Genomic DNA, 13,761 nt, shown 5'->3' on the forward strand with positions numbered 1-13,761 from the left:
ACATTCTTCTTTAACTTTCTGAGCCGCTAAATTCAGTGTCAAACTGACAGTACAGGACAGATGCCGAAAGCCGATATTTTGTTGCAGAATATCCAAAGCTGCACACAGTAAAGGCGATGTCTGATGGCAACCACCTCAACCAAAACACGACAGCCAGGCTACATACAGGTATGTAGGACTGGTTGCTCTCTAGTGGACGAATACTTAACTGCCAGTGCTGAAACAGATACATGCAACGTTTTGTTTCTCCGAATGTTTGTAATGAAGTAGCCTAGGTATACTCGGTGTTATAGTTTCTGTGAAAAGAATAAATCGAGATAAGGGATTGGCAAGGCAGGTAATTTTGACGGAGCCTCAGTAGTCTTCACCAAAGTTCGTGATGTTAGAATCGAGTCTTAATTGGCTCAAACGAATGCTGGAAACGGCCTCAAAATAGCACCCCAACTCAAAAGCGCAATACGCGACTCGTGACTGCTCGCTGCTGTTTTGTCACCTTTCCCCTCCTCACAACCCGCCGCTTCCCAGTAAGCATTAAGTCGAGTCGCGCGCCATCCTCGTGCGAACTTCATTCGCGCGCGCTGCGAGCTTGCGGTACCGTAACAGGGCTATTCCATCTGCGCTGCTGGAAGTTGTCCCTCGCTCGCTTCTGTAAACTGTGCCGCCATGTTGTGACTCAGGTCGGTCCGACCAATTAGCAGGTCTGCATATGTGGTCATGGCTGCTGTGTGTGTGTGTGTACTTCGCTGCGCCAGTAGCCGCCGGCCAAGTGTCGGGCGTGAATACAGTGTGTCTTTAGTCCACAGTGATATGCAAACACATGCTACCAAAATTATGCTGATGTAACCTAGGCGGCTATACTTAATGCGTTCACATAGTGACTGTATTTCACGATTACCTACGACGAGAACCGAGCAATAACTAACAGGAATAAACAGTTTTGTCTAGGAGAACACAACAACGTTTCGAGCCTATCATTATACAGGGCGTCGCAGGATATGACAGGTAAGATCATTCGGGAAAAAAAAAGTCTAGCAAACATGGGCTCTAAACTGTGTGCCTTAAGACCTATGAGCACTTCTCGAACTTTGGTATTGTGAAAGTAATCTCTTCTACTGCAATCTCTTTGCTTTTCATATTGTGGAAGGAAGTAGTACGGCTGAAAACAAAACAAAAAAATTGTATTTTGTAAACATACACTCAAAATGCATGTCTTAAGAGCAATGAGCCCTTCTTCAGTAGAACCGCTTCACAGTAGCGAAGCTGAATAGGTGCTCACGGCTCTTGATGTATGCACTTCAAAGTGTCCATGGTTACTGAACTTTTGTTTCTTAATTTGGTCCGTACAGTCACATCTCAAAATATGGCACGCAAGGAAATTGCTGTAGGAGAGATTATGCTTCGCAATATCGAAGATGAATTGCTCATAGCACTTACGGTATGCATTTTAGAGCCCATGTTTACCAGATGTTTTGCTTCAAATTATCGTTCCTGTCATATACCTGAATATTGACCATTCCTCTTGCGACACTGTATATATACGTCTTTTACGCCAAGCAGGTTCCCAAGCACTTGGGCGAAATACGAGAAACTATTCGCCCGACTGCACAGAGTTGAAGAAAGTAACGAACTTGAACATAAGTCTTGTTACAGGTATCGTCTTTTCGTGGAGTAGTGTATTCCACATACATTCCGTTATTGGTCCACAAAAGCCAATCAACCTGCAATAAGGCAGTTGAGACGCAGTGCAATGGGGCACTTCTAACTGTTCCGCTGTCAGATGCTTAATGTAACCATTGTGTTTATTTAACCTGAGGCACCCAAAACTCCGTGAATAACATGAATTCGTTCGCCAGTACTCTCTCAAATGCTTCATTAGATTCTATGCTGCCTGCCGTATATGTGTGTGAATGTGTGTGTGTATGTTACGTGTAAAACAGTGAAAGAGCAAGTATCTTATCCGGTTTAATCGAGGAAAAGACACCAGATGAAGCAAAGTACACACTCGAGAGAGCTATGACATATTACGAAATAATATTATCATAGGGGAGATTAAGGTGATATTAGTTAACGTTATCGATGTAAAAGAGATTTCCTCAGGTGCTGATAAAGCGGCAGCTCGCCTACTTGTCTCTGCGCACAATGTAATTGCATCTTTTCCGATAGCTACTGAGACCTGTAGGCGACCAATTGCAGCTGTTTGTGGGTTCTTCTTCGTTCCTAGGAAGCCGGGAGCGGTGATTCACACCGGATGACCCTGAAATGAACAGCCAGGGAGTGTGAACTATCCTAATTTACGTCTAAACCTGTATCCCACAAGCCACCTTATGGTGTGTGCTAGAGGATACTTCTTGTAACACTGTGACTTCACCCAGTTGCGAAAGTTGTGCGGCAAGGAATGGTTCAAATGGCTCTGAGCACTATGGGACTTAACTACTGAGGTCATCAGTCCCCTAGAACTTAGAACTACTTAAACCTAACTAACCTAAGGACATCACACACATCCATGCCCGAGGCAGGATTCGAACCTGCGACCGTAACGGTCACGCGGTTCCAAACTGACGCGCTTAGAACCGCACGGCCACACCGGCCGGCTGCGGCAAGGAAGATTGTTTGGACAGCCTCTGTGCTACCTCGAATCTTTCTTATTTTAACGTCATGGTCATTTCGCGAGGAATGCGCTGGAGGAGAAGCAATACACTCGTTGACTCTTCTAAGAATTTTAACAGTGGAACACATCGTGATGCACAACGTCTCTCTCGTATTGTCAGTCACCAGAGTTATTGGAGTTGGGGGGGGGGGGGGGGGATAGGAGGGAAGATGAGTAGGAGGGGGCGAAAAACAGATGTCTGCTTCTGATCTGACAATATTTTACGAAAAATTCCTGGCTTTAGACCGATCTCCCCAACCGTCTATTTGCAAAAAAAAATTAGATCATTTTCATATTATCTAACAATCACTTACTCGGCCGCCGTAGCGTAGTTTTATCCCTCCTGTCTGGAAAATTAATTTGTAGTTTTTGTTTATTTAACTAAGCTGTGATACAAAAAAACGATGCGGCAGTTTGTGTGAGGACCTTAAGACACAGTCACGAAAGAGTAAAATGAGTGCGGACACTTCCCGCTCTAATTACACTTACCAACGGAAGGACCGCTCTATGAGTACACTGGTATATTATTAAAAGAATGAAAGGCGGCAAAACAAAATTTCGGAACACGAAGGGAAACTTGGTTACCGTGATAGAGGTCTTGCCAACTGGCGCACCGAAGTCTATGGGGAAACGACCGTTACGGTTGGTGGCGGGCTTTCGTGAGGACCCACGGCGGGGAGGGTCGCGTCCACGCCACGCGACCACATGTGTGAGCGCAACTCACCCCGTGGCACACAATGGGCCCACGTAACGGCGCACACACCCTGCACATGGGGGTTGCTCCGCCCCTTTAAATCTAACCGACGCGCGGCTGCACCATTTTTGAATTTTTTTCCCCTTCCCCGTGCGAACGTCCCGCTCACAGACGAGATTAAAAAACACCGCTAACCGAAATCACAACGTACATCACCCGCTAGGGATGTTTCATGATAGCGTTTTAACGGTTACATGGCGTGTCTTGGCTCTCTATGAGAAACTAAGAATAACGACGTTCATGGATTCGACACAGCTTTCTTTCATGGCTGTAATCCTTGAACAAGCAAACCTCGTCCCCATTATTTCAAGCGAAGCACTATGATTCTAAGCCAAGCTCCCATTTTTGTCGATTTTTTTATATCTAGACAGGGGGCGGAGGGAAGGAAAAAGTTCGCAAATTAACGTGAGAAAACCGCAGAAAAGAATCGTAGCAGGGTAATAATGGCATTCTGAATTTAGTCTCGCAAACTTCCCCAAAAAAGGTTGTCCCGCAGGTAGCATGAAACTGTGATACAAACTGGAGAGCTAGAACAGCAGTACTGCTAATGAAATGGTCACAAAATATTTGCACACAACTAAAAACTCTGAGTTTATATCTTAATGAGAAATCAAACTGCAAGATTAGGTTGGTATAATAAAATAAATCAAAGAAATTGTGAGGAAATACGAGGACTAGTTGGACCAGTACAGTGATTAGACAACGTTACATGTAGCATCCCGCAACCAGTCTGATATGCACGGACTCCTACCACAGATCTTATCACTCGCCTAGCGGAACACTTTGTAACACAGCATCGTTGGCTGGGAATTTGAAGACTATGAAACTCTGTTTATCCTTTTGGAAGAAAACCAGAGACGAAAAACGTAATCCTGAAATTGCCTTGGAACGCCATGGAAGCAGAAAATGTTGCCTTGACCTGTTTGATTTGTTATACAAGAAGCACGCGTCACATAAACGTATAAACAATACAGGCTTGTTTGCAGACAGCACAATAGCGCCCAATGCGACGCTGCATTCGTTTTTCGACTGCTGTAGCACGTGTAGCGTAGTGTCAATTAATGACACAATTTGTGCGCTTCCCTACATCTGTCTATGCTTTCGCGCGCAGAACGAAGAGCCTGGTGTGGATGGGAAGGCTAGACAATTCCCCGCGATCAAATACAACCCTGAAATCATCTAATTACATCCTTAACAGTAGCCACTTCGCCCCTTCGCAACCGAAATTGGGCTTGGCTGCCAGCACTGATCTCCCGTACAACCGGGAAGATTGAGACAAGAAGCCTGGCCATCTTTATTATGAAGCGTTAGCTTTGTATGTGTGCTACCGGCCTTTCTTGAGACAGTCACGCCGCAAAGTTTGTCCTCCACCAAGTTATTTGGAGACTAACTCTCTTTCTCTTGATAAGATAACCGCTCCCTGCCGAGGACACGAGGCGTTCGTCCTCGCAAAGACAATATTTAACGATGGTCCACACTCTTGTCTTAGTTAAAAGGAAAGAACCACGAGCGCAGATGCTTTATTTTTTTATTTTCTTGTAGTCTCAGCTTTGACCGTTATCAGTCTTACGAAACAGTGGAGATAATCTTTTGAGACAACGGCTAAGCTGTGCTCAATCACTTTATCGGTTAACAAAACAAGGAGACATGTGATGGACCTTTTAAACTTTCATTCCCCGAGCAGTTTACATCAGAGCGCGCAAAATACTAATAACCAGTCAGTATTAAATGCAAGAAGAACAATGAAGACAGTCATCGTTACAAACTTGCTGCAGTCATTAGCACGTACATTAGTCATCAGCCCGAGGGCCAGTTTGCGCAGCAGTTATCCGCGCACAAATACATTACTGGTTAGGAATTTTAGTGATTCTTTGCGTTCGATCACATTATTTTGTTGTCTCTGTTGTAGCCCAACGCATGTCGGAACTAGAAGTCGCACTGTACTCACTTCATTTGGTGTACTACTTAGGTTGTATATTAGAATGTAGTACGGCTATAATAATGTTATTGTATTTGAAGTGTTAAGAGCATTGTGTGGCCAGATGAAAATGATAAACTGAAACAGATGCAGTCCCTGAAACTGGAGTAGTAGCTTCGAAACGCATTGGACTAAAACAGGAAAAAAGTATTGTGACACGAGGCAGCATTACTAAAAATATATGTTCCTAACCTTACAAGTTCCTGTCAAGGGCAGTCCTTAATTAAACTAATGTGAAGCAGGCTATTATCATCAGTAAATAATGTTTCTGTCAAATTGAGATCGTAAATGTATCATTTCCTTCTTCTTACGACGACTGAATCTTAACTGTGTCCTTTATACGAACAGTATTTCGAAGTACAATCAGTATGGGTTGTGATTGGTCAACTACAACTGCAGTAAAACATTAACTACGAAAAAAAAGTAGTGTTACAGAATCATTACCAATTTCTGACGTACAATTCTGTTGAAAGGGAGCCGGCCGGGGTTCAAGAGCGGTTCTAGGCGCTACAGCCTGGAACCGCGCGACCGCTACGGTCGCAGGTTCGAATCCTGCCTCGGGCATGGATGTGTGTGATGTCCTTAGATTAGTTAGATTTAAGTAGTTCTAAGTTCTAGTGGGCTGATGACCTTAGAGGTTATGCCCCGTAACGCTCAGAGCCATTTGAACCATTTTGTTGAAAGGGAGTTTCTGTTCTTTACTTTTGTATTTCTGGTATTTCAATATCCAGTTTGCTAGCGCAGCTAAGAGCTTAACCAGCAAAACTCGATCAATCTTCCTAACAAGGATTTGCTTCAGTTTAAGCATTTGATTTGTGGTGACATCATCAGGAGTACGCAAATGCTTTTAGAACTAATTGTTAATAAAAGTAGAACGAATACGTGATTTCCATACAGCTTCGATACAATGTCCAAACAAAAACATCACAGAATTTTAATCGGATGAAAGGTTTTTCACTTACGAGGCTTTAATTTATTAATGTACAGTTTATTTACACAGCAAACCAAAAGGTTTTAGGTCTGAAACTGGGAAGACAGAAAATTTGATTCTGGTACCTTTAAATGCGAATTCGTACAGCACCTACGAGTTGTTTTATGTTAATGAAGCACGGTTCAAAGAATACACATGGAAATGACACATTACAGCTCTCTCGATCGGTTTCACTTTTTTTAGCGGCAACGTGATATTTTGACATTTTAACGCATAGTACGAAATCTCCGAGAATCGCGAAGCACACCGCGATGACATATATCACAGGCAGAGATGACAGTTTCTATATACCGGAAGACAATGACTATATTATTAAATCACCGCAGATTGTAATAACAAAATTTGCGCAACTGCATAACAAGCCGTCGACGGCGCGCTTCTGATATGCATTCATGTCGGAGAGGCTCTAGAGAATTCGTTAGTGCAGATACAGTTACAGTGATTGCAGAGGAGATCGGGGAACTGCGGTGGCAGTTTCGCGACGCCGTGGCGCGCGGCCGTTTCGTAACAGCGCGCCTTGATAATTGTGGCTCAGAGATGTGGCAACACGGCTCCAGCGAGGCTGTGCTGCTGCTCGCTGGCAGAGGTTTGGCACCATCTCGGCCGCCGAGCTCGGAGGCAGCTCGCCTAGCACGGGCACAGGCGAGCAAAGCAACAGGCTTCCGTGGTGGACACCTAGCCAACCGAGCCCGATAGTTCGTGAGGCGCTTATCACCTCATGCGCGCGAAATTACGCAGCAAACAGGCCAGCGATACCGGGTGAGCGATTTGCGATTTATAACAATACGGCAACACAATTCTTCAAGCAGCTATTGTTCAGCGGTCACACTCGTCCGTTAATTTCTACCATTGTTGTGATTTGGCCTTACACTACAAACGGTGGGGAATAAGGCAGTTTATAGCGGAATGGGTTTAAAATCGCAATCACTGACGACAAGAAAACGCAAAATTATTCCACTGTTGGAAATCGAATAGAATGCCAACAGCCGTTCTCAGTGGGAAACAAACAAATGAAAGCGAATTACATTATACGCAAAAACTACCAAGAGATGAGTAAATGAAGCTCCTAGCTTTCTGCATGTCAAAAAATATTGATAGGTAAAATATTCCACAGAAAAAACGGCAAACAGAAATTGCTTTCACCACAGTTTTTCAAATGGAAGAATACCAGTTTAACTTTTTGCGTTGGTCAGTCCTTTTAACATGACAAGGGGAGTTATTTTAATGATTGGTGCTGAAAACGTAAATGCTCTTTAAATCGAGAGTCATCAGTAAAGCAGCCCATTACAACCAACGTAAGGGTACCACGACAACGTCATTCGCCTATGAATTCAACATTTTGCTACCGAACTTTCGAGTGTCAGATAACCTTGCTAGATAAAATTAAATTAAAGGTGCTGACGTAAATATGGTAGACAAAATCAATCGTCCAAAGTCGTTTCTTCCCACAAACAAGCGCTATTTACCTGAAACCGCCTGTATTAAATTCGATAATCACTTTTATTATCTGCTAGCACTTAATCAGGAATATATTGCGCCAACGAGCACGAACCAGCTACCTACTCAGCACGAGTGGCAATATTCGACTTCATAGAACGACGACTGCACAATCTAGACAGAAAACTACACCGGCGAGGCGCATAAAACTATCAAAAATGCGCGAGGGACGAGTAGCGTCTCTCTTCAAGTCCAGACTTGCTTCCAATACAGGTAGCGAGTGTGTCTCAGATCGCCACACACACACACACACACACACACGCACGACGCGCGTGGAAGCCGACCTTGGCTCGCATTTTTCGCGCCAAATAACTTCACACAACAAGCAGAGGCGTGCCGCTCGCTATTGCAGACGCACGAAGGACATCTGAGCCGGGATTGCTAAGCGACAACGCCGTAACGTATAAAACGCGAAGCGAGGCCCAGGAGACGCGGGTATGAAATACACTCTGACATGTACATTTTTTTTTTAACTGCATGAGGTACTTTGCTGCAATGAAGCTACGAACAGAAATACTTTGAACGGACAAAATGCTGTCAAGTCTGCAAGCCAAATTAGCGAGGGTTGCTAAGTATTCGACTTAGTCTACGGCTGCTGCATGACATTCCTAATGAGCCGGTATACAGTCGTACGCAATGGAGCTATAGTAAATGTTTCACTAATCACGCCAATAGACAATCTCACGTAGCTTTCACGCCCGCTACAAATCCAAGTTCCTCTTTCTGTCTTATTTCCACCAATGTTTCAAACGGCTTGATCAAAACGACAATATGACATGGGTTGAATAGTGATTTTCCGTTGATTTATGATAAATCGAGACACTGAACCAACATCCGTCTGGAAAAAACACGAACAAAAGTAGTATTTGCAGAACACGCGTAACTTCCTTACGAAAGAAAATTGACTCGTACCATCAGCTAAAGGCCCTTGAGGACATACCGGTAAAAATGATGGACTTTGACAATAGATATCTATAAAAAGTATTACACGGCTGCGGAAACATATCTGGATTACCAATACAGGGGCTATAGGACTGGATGCGTGGTGCTTCAAGTATAGAATAAAAGTTACGCAGTTCATACACGATATGTGGTTCTAAATGCAACAAAGTACTCATCGCAGACTAGACCATTACCTAATACATGTTTTCCGAATTTACCTCGCAGTTGCATTTTTACGTCGAAATATGAGTTAAATATTGCGCGAGGTAAACATTAAGCAATGCTGCAGACTAATCTATTACCACAGGCTTTGTTTGGCATATCAGATTCGCTGTCTTCGAATCGCGTCCTATCAGTAATTTTGACGTAATGAGATGTTCGAAACGGAACATATTCTGGAAATCCCGAGGATCACAATCTAGCAGCGGAATTGAATCATTGAGTGTTGAAGAGGGAACGAAGAAGTGGTTACGCAATTCGAGACTATTTTATTTGTTTATGCATAAGGGTGTCACTACATTAATTTTATACGTGTCTAAGAAATGGGGTGCTTGTGCGGTATTCGTGGTCTGTGAGTAGTACCGAGATGACAGCAATGTAACTCGAAAAGATGCAGAAGCGATACTCACCAGAAATGCAAGTCTGCTTTGGGGTGCTGACGCTGTTGTTGTTGTTGTTATTCGACGCTTTGGCAAGCGCCGGTGCGGCGGCGACAGGCGTCGTTTCGGCCGACGTCGCGCTGACGGCGAACGGCGCTGGAGACGCCGTCTGCACGGCCTTCTCCTCCGTCCCCCTGGGGGCGTCGTCTCCGTCCGCCGCAGCCTCCGCCACCGACGCCGCCGCTACGGCTGTCGCCGCGTCGGCGTGCGTCGCCAGGTATGGGAGGCGGCGCAGCGCGTAGGACGCGGGCACCGCCGCCTCCGGCTGCACCTTCTCCCACACCAGCCGGCTGCCGGGCAAGGGTGCCTCGCGCTCGAAGTCGAAGCCGTAGTGCTCGGTGTCGCGACGGCGCATCGCCTGCAGCTCGTCCTGCACGAAGCGCCGCGTTTCCTCGTGGTCCACGGGGCCGAACAGCTGCCGGCGCACGCGGTCCAGGCCGGCTACCGGGGGCGGCGGGGGCGAATAGCCGCCGCCGCCTCCGGAGGACGCCGCCGCCGCCTCGCCGCCGCAGCCCGCCGTGGCCGCTGCCGACGCCGCGCTGCCGGCGCCGCCGGCTACTCCGCCGCCTCTGAGCATCCTCCGCATCTCGGACAGGAACAACGGATTGTACACGCGGGCACTCATCGCTCGACTACACCGCACGGGGGCACGCCAACAGTACTTGCACTTCTTTTGCGTTATCGCGCCTCTCTTCTTCTGTGGCAGTAATGCTGTCTGGCGACGCACACTCCGCCTCCTCGCAACTTTCCTCTTCTTGCCACTCGGCACTTCCAGCGTTTATCACACAAGTTCCCAAAAACTTAAGAAAAAGCCGGCACGCCTCCTCGGTAGCAGGCGGTACTTCTCTGTCAGTAAACTTTGTCGGTAACAGCGCAGAAGGAGCAGTCGGGTCAGGCTTCTGTTCGTTTCGACACACACACACACACGCCACGCCGCACACGTTCTGCTGCAGTCCGCTCCGCCAAACTCTGCGCCTCCGCCCACTCCCGCGTCCCAAGCACTCACCTCATGGGGACCGACACGCCAACTGCTTTCCCGCTCAGCGCGCCTGCGTGATAGCGGGCGAGCAGCACTTCCCCCACCACGCCTTCCCAGCGATCGCCTCTCCGCCGCCTCGGTGGAGGCAGTGCTGTATCTCTGCTTCCCCTCGCGCCGCTGCTACTACGCAATCAGAGCACAACCGCGTGCGTTCGTAGTGTGGCGAACGCTCGTGCGGGAGGGGAGAGGGGGGGACGGCAGCAGCAGCAGCGTCTTGCTTCATCGTATTTTCGAGTTGACCAATAGAGTGGCTGCGAAGTGGTCGCCTCAGTGCTGGGGTGGGGAAGACGCGGCGTGGAGGGGAAAGTTGACGTCACAAGTCACCCGCACAGCTTTGCTGCAGAGAAAGAAACCACGCAGAAGAGCGCGTGACGGAGGACAGCGAGCGGTGACGAGCAATCGGGCGGAGCATATGTGCCCCTCTGTCATTTCTCTGCGAATATCCTCCGTTAACAGTGATCATACCAGTTGCAAATATTATTCTCTTCTGAGCAGTATGTATCTAGAAAATAAATGAACAGCCTGTTTGAGCAACGAAAGCACGATTCACCACACTTCTGTCACGTCGCGTTTCGGGAGCTTGGCAATTTGTATATTTTAGTTTGTAAAGTCGTATAATTTGCTACAATAAGTTTGGGTTCTGTAAGTCACTCAGAGCTCCGAAACGCATCTTTATTAGTAAAGGTAAAATCTAATGACTCGTTATTTTTCATTTGTTGTTCTGACAGTTTATCGTACAGATAGCGTTACAAACTTAGTCCGGTGTGGATGAACCGTTTAAAAGAAACATATTTTCCAAGCTCTTATGTCAGGCGTTGTGGTTGTAAAAAACAGTTTTTGTCTTGCTTTCACCTGAAGTTGAATATATGCTGATTTAATTTTGTTGACTTTCTGTTCTACTGATTCCAGACCATTTATTTACCTTGAAAGAACGTACGCTTTATGAACCTGCTGTGGAAAACGACCTCTAAATTGTACACCGGTGATAGTCACAATTTATTATGCCGAACCGACATGCCAGTTACCTTCTGTAAATAGCCAGGTTTACGTATGCCTAAACTGTCACTCATCCCAAAACTCTGATTTCATTTTTAATTATTGTCTTTTGTGCACTAATCAATCAATCTTTTTGCCATGAAACTAACTGATTTGGATTTCCGTTAGCGTTCTGTGTATTAAAACACGTTAGGAAAACCGAGAAGAAGCAGTCAGGTGTAAATAATGGGAAACCTTTTAGTGTGTGTGTGTGCGCGCGCGCGCGCGCGCGCGCGCGCGCGCGCGCGCGCGTGTGTGTGTGTGTGTGTGTGTGTGTGTGTGTGTGTTCTATTTTGCGATGCCTTTGGCTTATTGTCCCAACATTCGTAAGAACTGTAACCAAGCGCCTGTGCTTGTAGTCGCAGCGGTAGGCTACGCTCGTACCGTGCTGTCATCTAGCGGTGTAACCGGGAACTACGTGCCTGCTTGCAGCTTGGATCCGATGGCTGGCAGCGGGAATATTCAAACGGACTTTCCCATCTGCTAAATCACTTTAGACGGAGTGGTTCGTCCGACACGAACGCAGTGTTTTTCTCCAGTAGAGCAGTTCCGCTTCTATAGACCTCTCTATCGACAATACCTCCTTGTTTTTAATTGGAAACCATTTAACATACACTGCTTGACAATTGCTAAGAGCAGTTGCATTGTTGTAGAGATATAATCACAGACAACGATGGACGACATGGAACACGGTACATAACGCCTAGGCAATACCGATGACGTTCATGGCTATTTTGTGGTGTAACGTGATCCTCCCACTCTCCACACTAATTGGTGGCCAGAATCACTTGCCAAAGTGAAGCAGAGTTCGTCGGAGAACATCACTCTGGACCACTTTTGTCGACCCCAACCGCAGTGCTGCCTACATCAACAAACTCTTTCTTGATGGTGGCGCGGTTGCACTGAGATGCATTTAACAGGCTTCCGAGCATACAAAATAGCCTAATTTAATCGCCGCGAAATGATGTGGCAAGACGTATGTACCGGTATCGGCTGCAATATCTGCAGCGATCTGCCTGGGTGTGAGATGTCTTTTCCCTTTCGCCCCACATATCGAGTCTCTTGTGGTGTGGTTGTCTGTTTATGACCACCGGCATGCTTTCGCATAGCATTACCACTTTCAGCGGCCCTTTTTAAATGGCGATTACTGTGGCGTGACCGGCTTCGAGCCTTTCAACCGCTCGTCCACGGTCGTAAGCACTCAAATGAAGTCTTGCAGACATGTTACCGTATCACATACAACAACCTTCGTCCCCGGTGCTGCATGGACTGCCGAATGTGTACGAAGCGCTCCTGCACAGGCTTGGCTGCAGTTAATATGTCCCGCTCTCTACCATGACTTTTGCTATCATTGTTATGGTGTTCCTTAGCAATTGCAGGTTGTTCCGTAGCACTTGGCACTTGTTCCTTAGTAAGTGTCCGTTGTTCATTAGCCTTGTCTGAAGGATCAGATATTGTAAAAATGAGTATCACAGCCTAGAAGGGCAAAAAGACTATAGTACTGACGTGGAACATGTTTGTCTTATTAATCCTGTTGTGGGAATTCAGGTAAGCTGAGAGCAGTGGCATATGGAGGTTTGGATCGGTCCTAGTAGCGTGCGTGGACAGTCGAGATGATTAAGGCGACCGCTCACCATAAGCAGGAAATCCGATTTTTTGACCCGGTCCGGTACAAGTTTCATGTGTCACTATACCTACTACAGCTGATGTCAAAAATATTCGCAACTGAGACAAAATTTGGCCACATTAATATAGTGCAGATGACGAAGAAATTGAAGACATGTATGATGAAATAAAATAAATTATTCAGATAGTGAAGGGAGACGGAAATTTAATAGTCATGGGTGACTGGAATTCGGTAGTAGGAAAAGGGAGAGGAGGAAACGTAGTAGATGAATATGGATTGGGGCTAAGAAATGAAAGAGGAAGCCGCCTGGTAGAATTTTGCACAGAGCACAACTTAATCATAGCTAACACTTGGTTCAAGAATCATGAAAGAAGGTTGTATACATGGAAGAACTCAGGAGATACTAAAAGGTATCAGATAGATTATATAATGGTAAGACAAAGATTTAGGAACCAGGTTTTAAATTGTAAGACATTTCCAGCGGCAGATGTGGACTCTGACCACAATCCGTTGGCTATGAACTGTAGATTAAAACTGAAGAAACTGCAAAAAGGTGGGAATTTAAGGAGATGGGACCTGGATAAACTGACTA

The 13,761-nt window shown here is 46.1% G+C and overlaps 1 protein-coding gene across 1 annotated transcript in view; it reads right to left on the bottom strand.

Annotated features, from left to right (window-relative positions):
• Nucleotides 1-10,627, bottom strand: part of LOC124622091 (cyclin-dependent kinase inhibitor 1C-like) — a 48,474-nt gene extending 37,847 nt beyond the window's left edge. The window contains exon 1 of the mRNA XM_047147670.1: nucleotides 9,439-10,627. Coding sequence (XP_047003626.1) covers nucleotides 9,439-10,093 — 655 coding nt within the window. The 5' untranslated portion in view covers nucleotides 10,094-10,627. The remainder of the gene's footprint in view (nucleotides 1-9,438) is intronic.
• Between the last annotated feature and the right edge of the window lie 3,134 nt (nucleotides 10,628-13,761).

Source organism: Schistocerca americana, chromosome 7, assembly GCF_021461395.2.
Source record: "Schistocerca americana isolate TAMUIC-IGC-003095 chromosome 7, iqSchAmer2.1, whole genome shotgun sequence".
Lineage (NCBI taxonomy): Eukaryota > Metazoa > Arthropoda > Insecta > Orthoptera > Acrididae > Schistocerca > Schistocerca americana.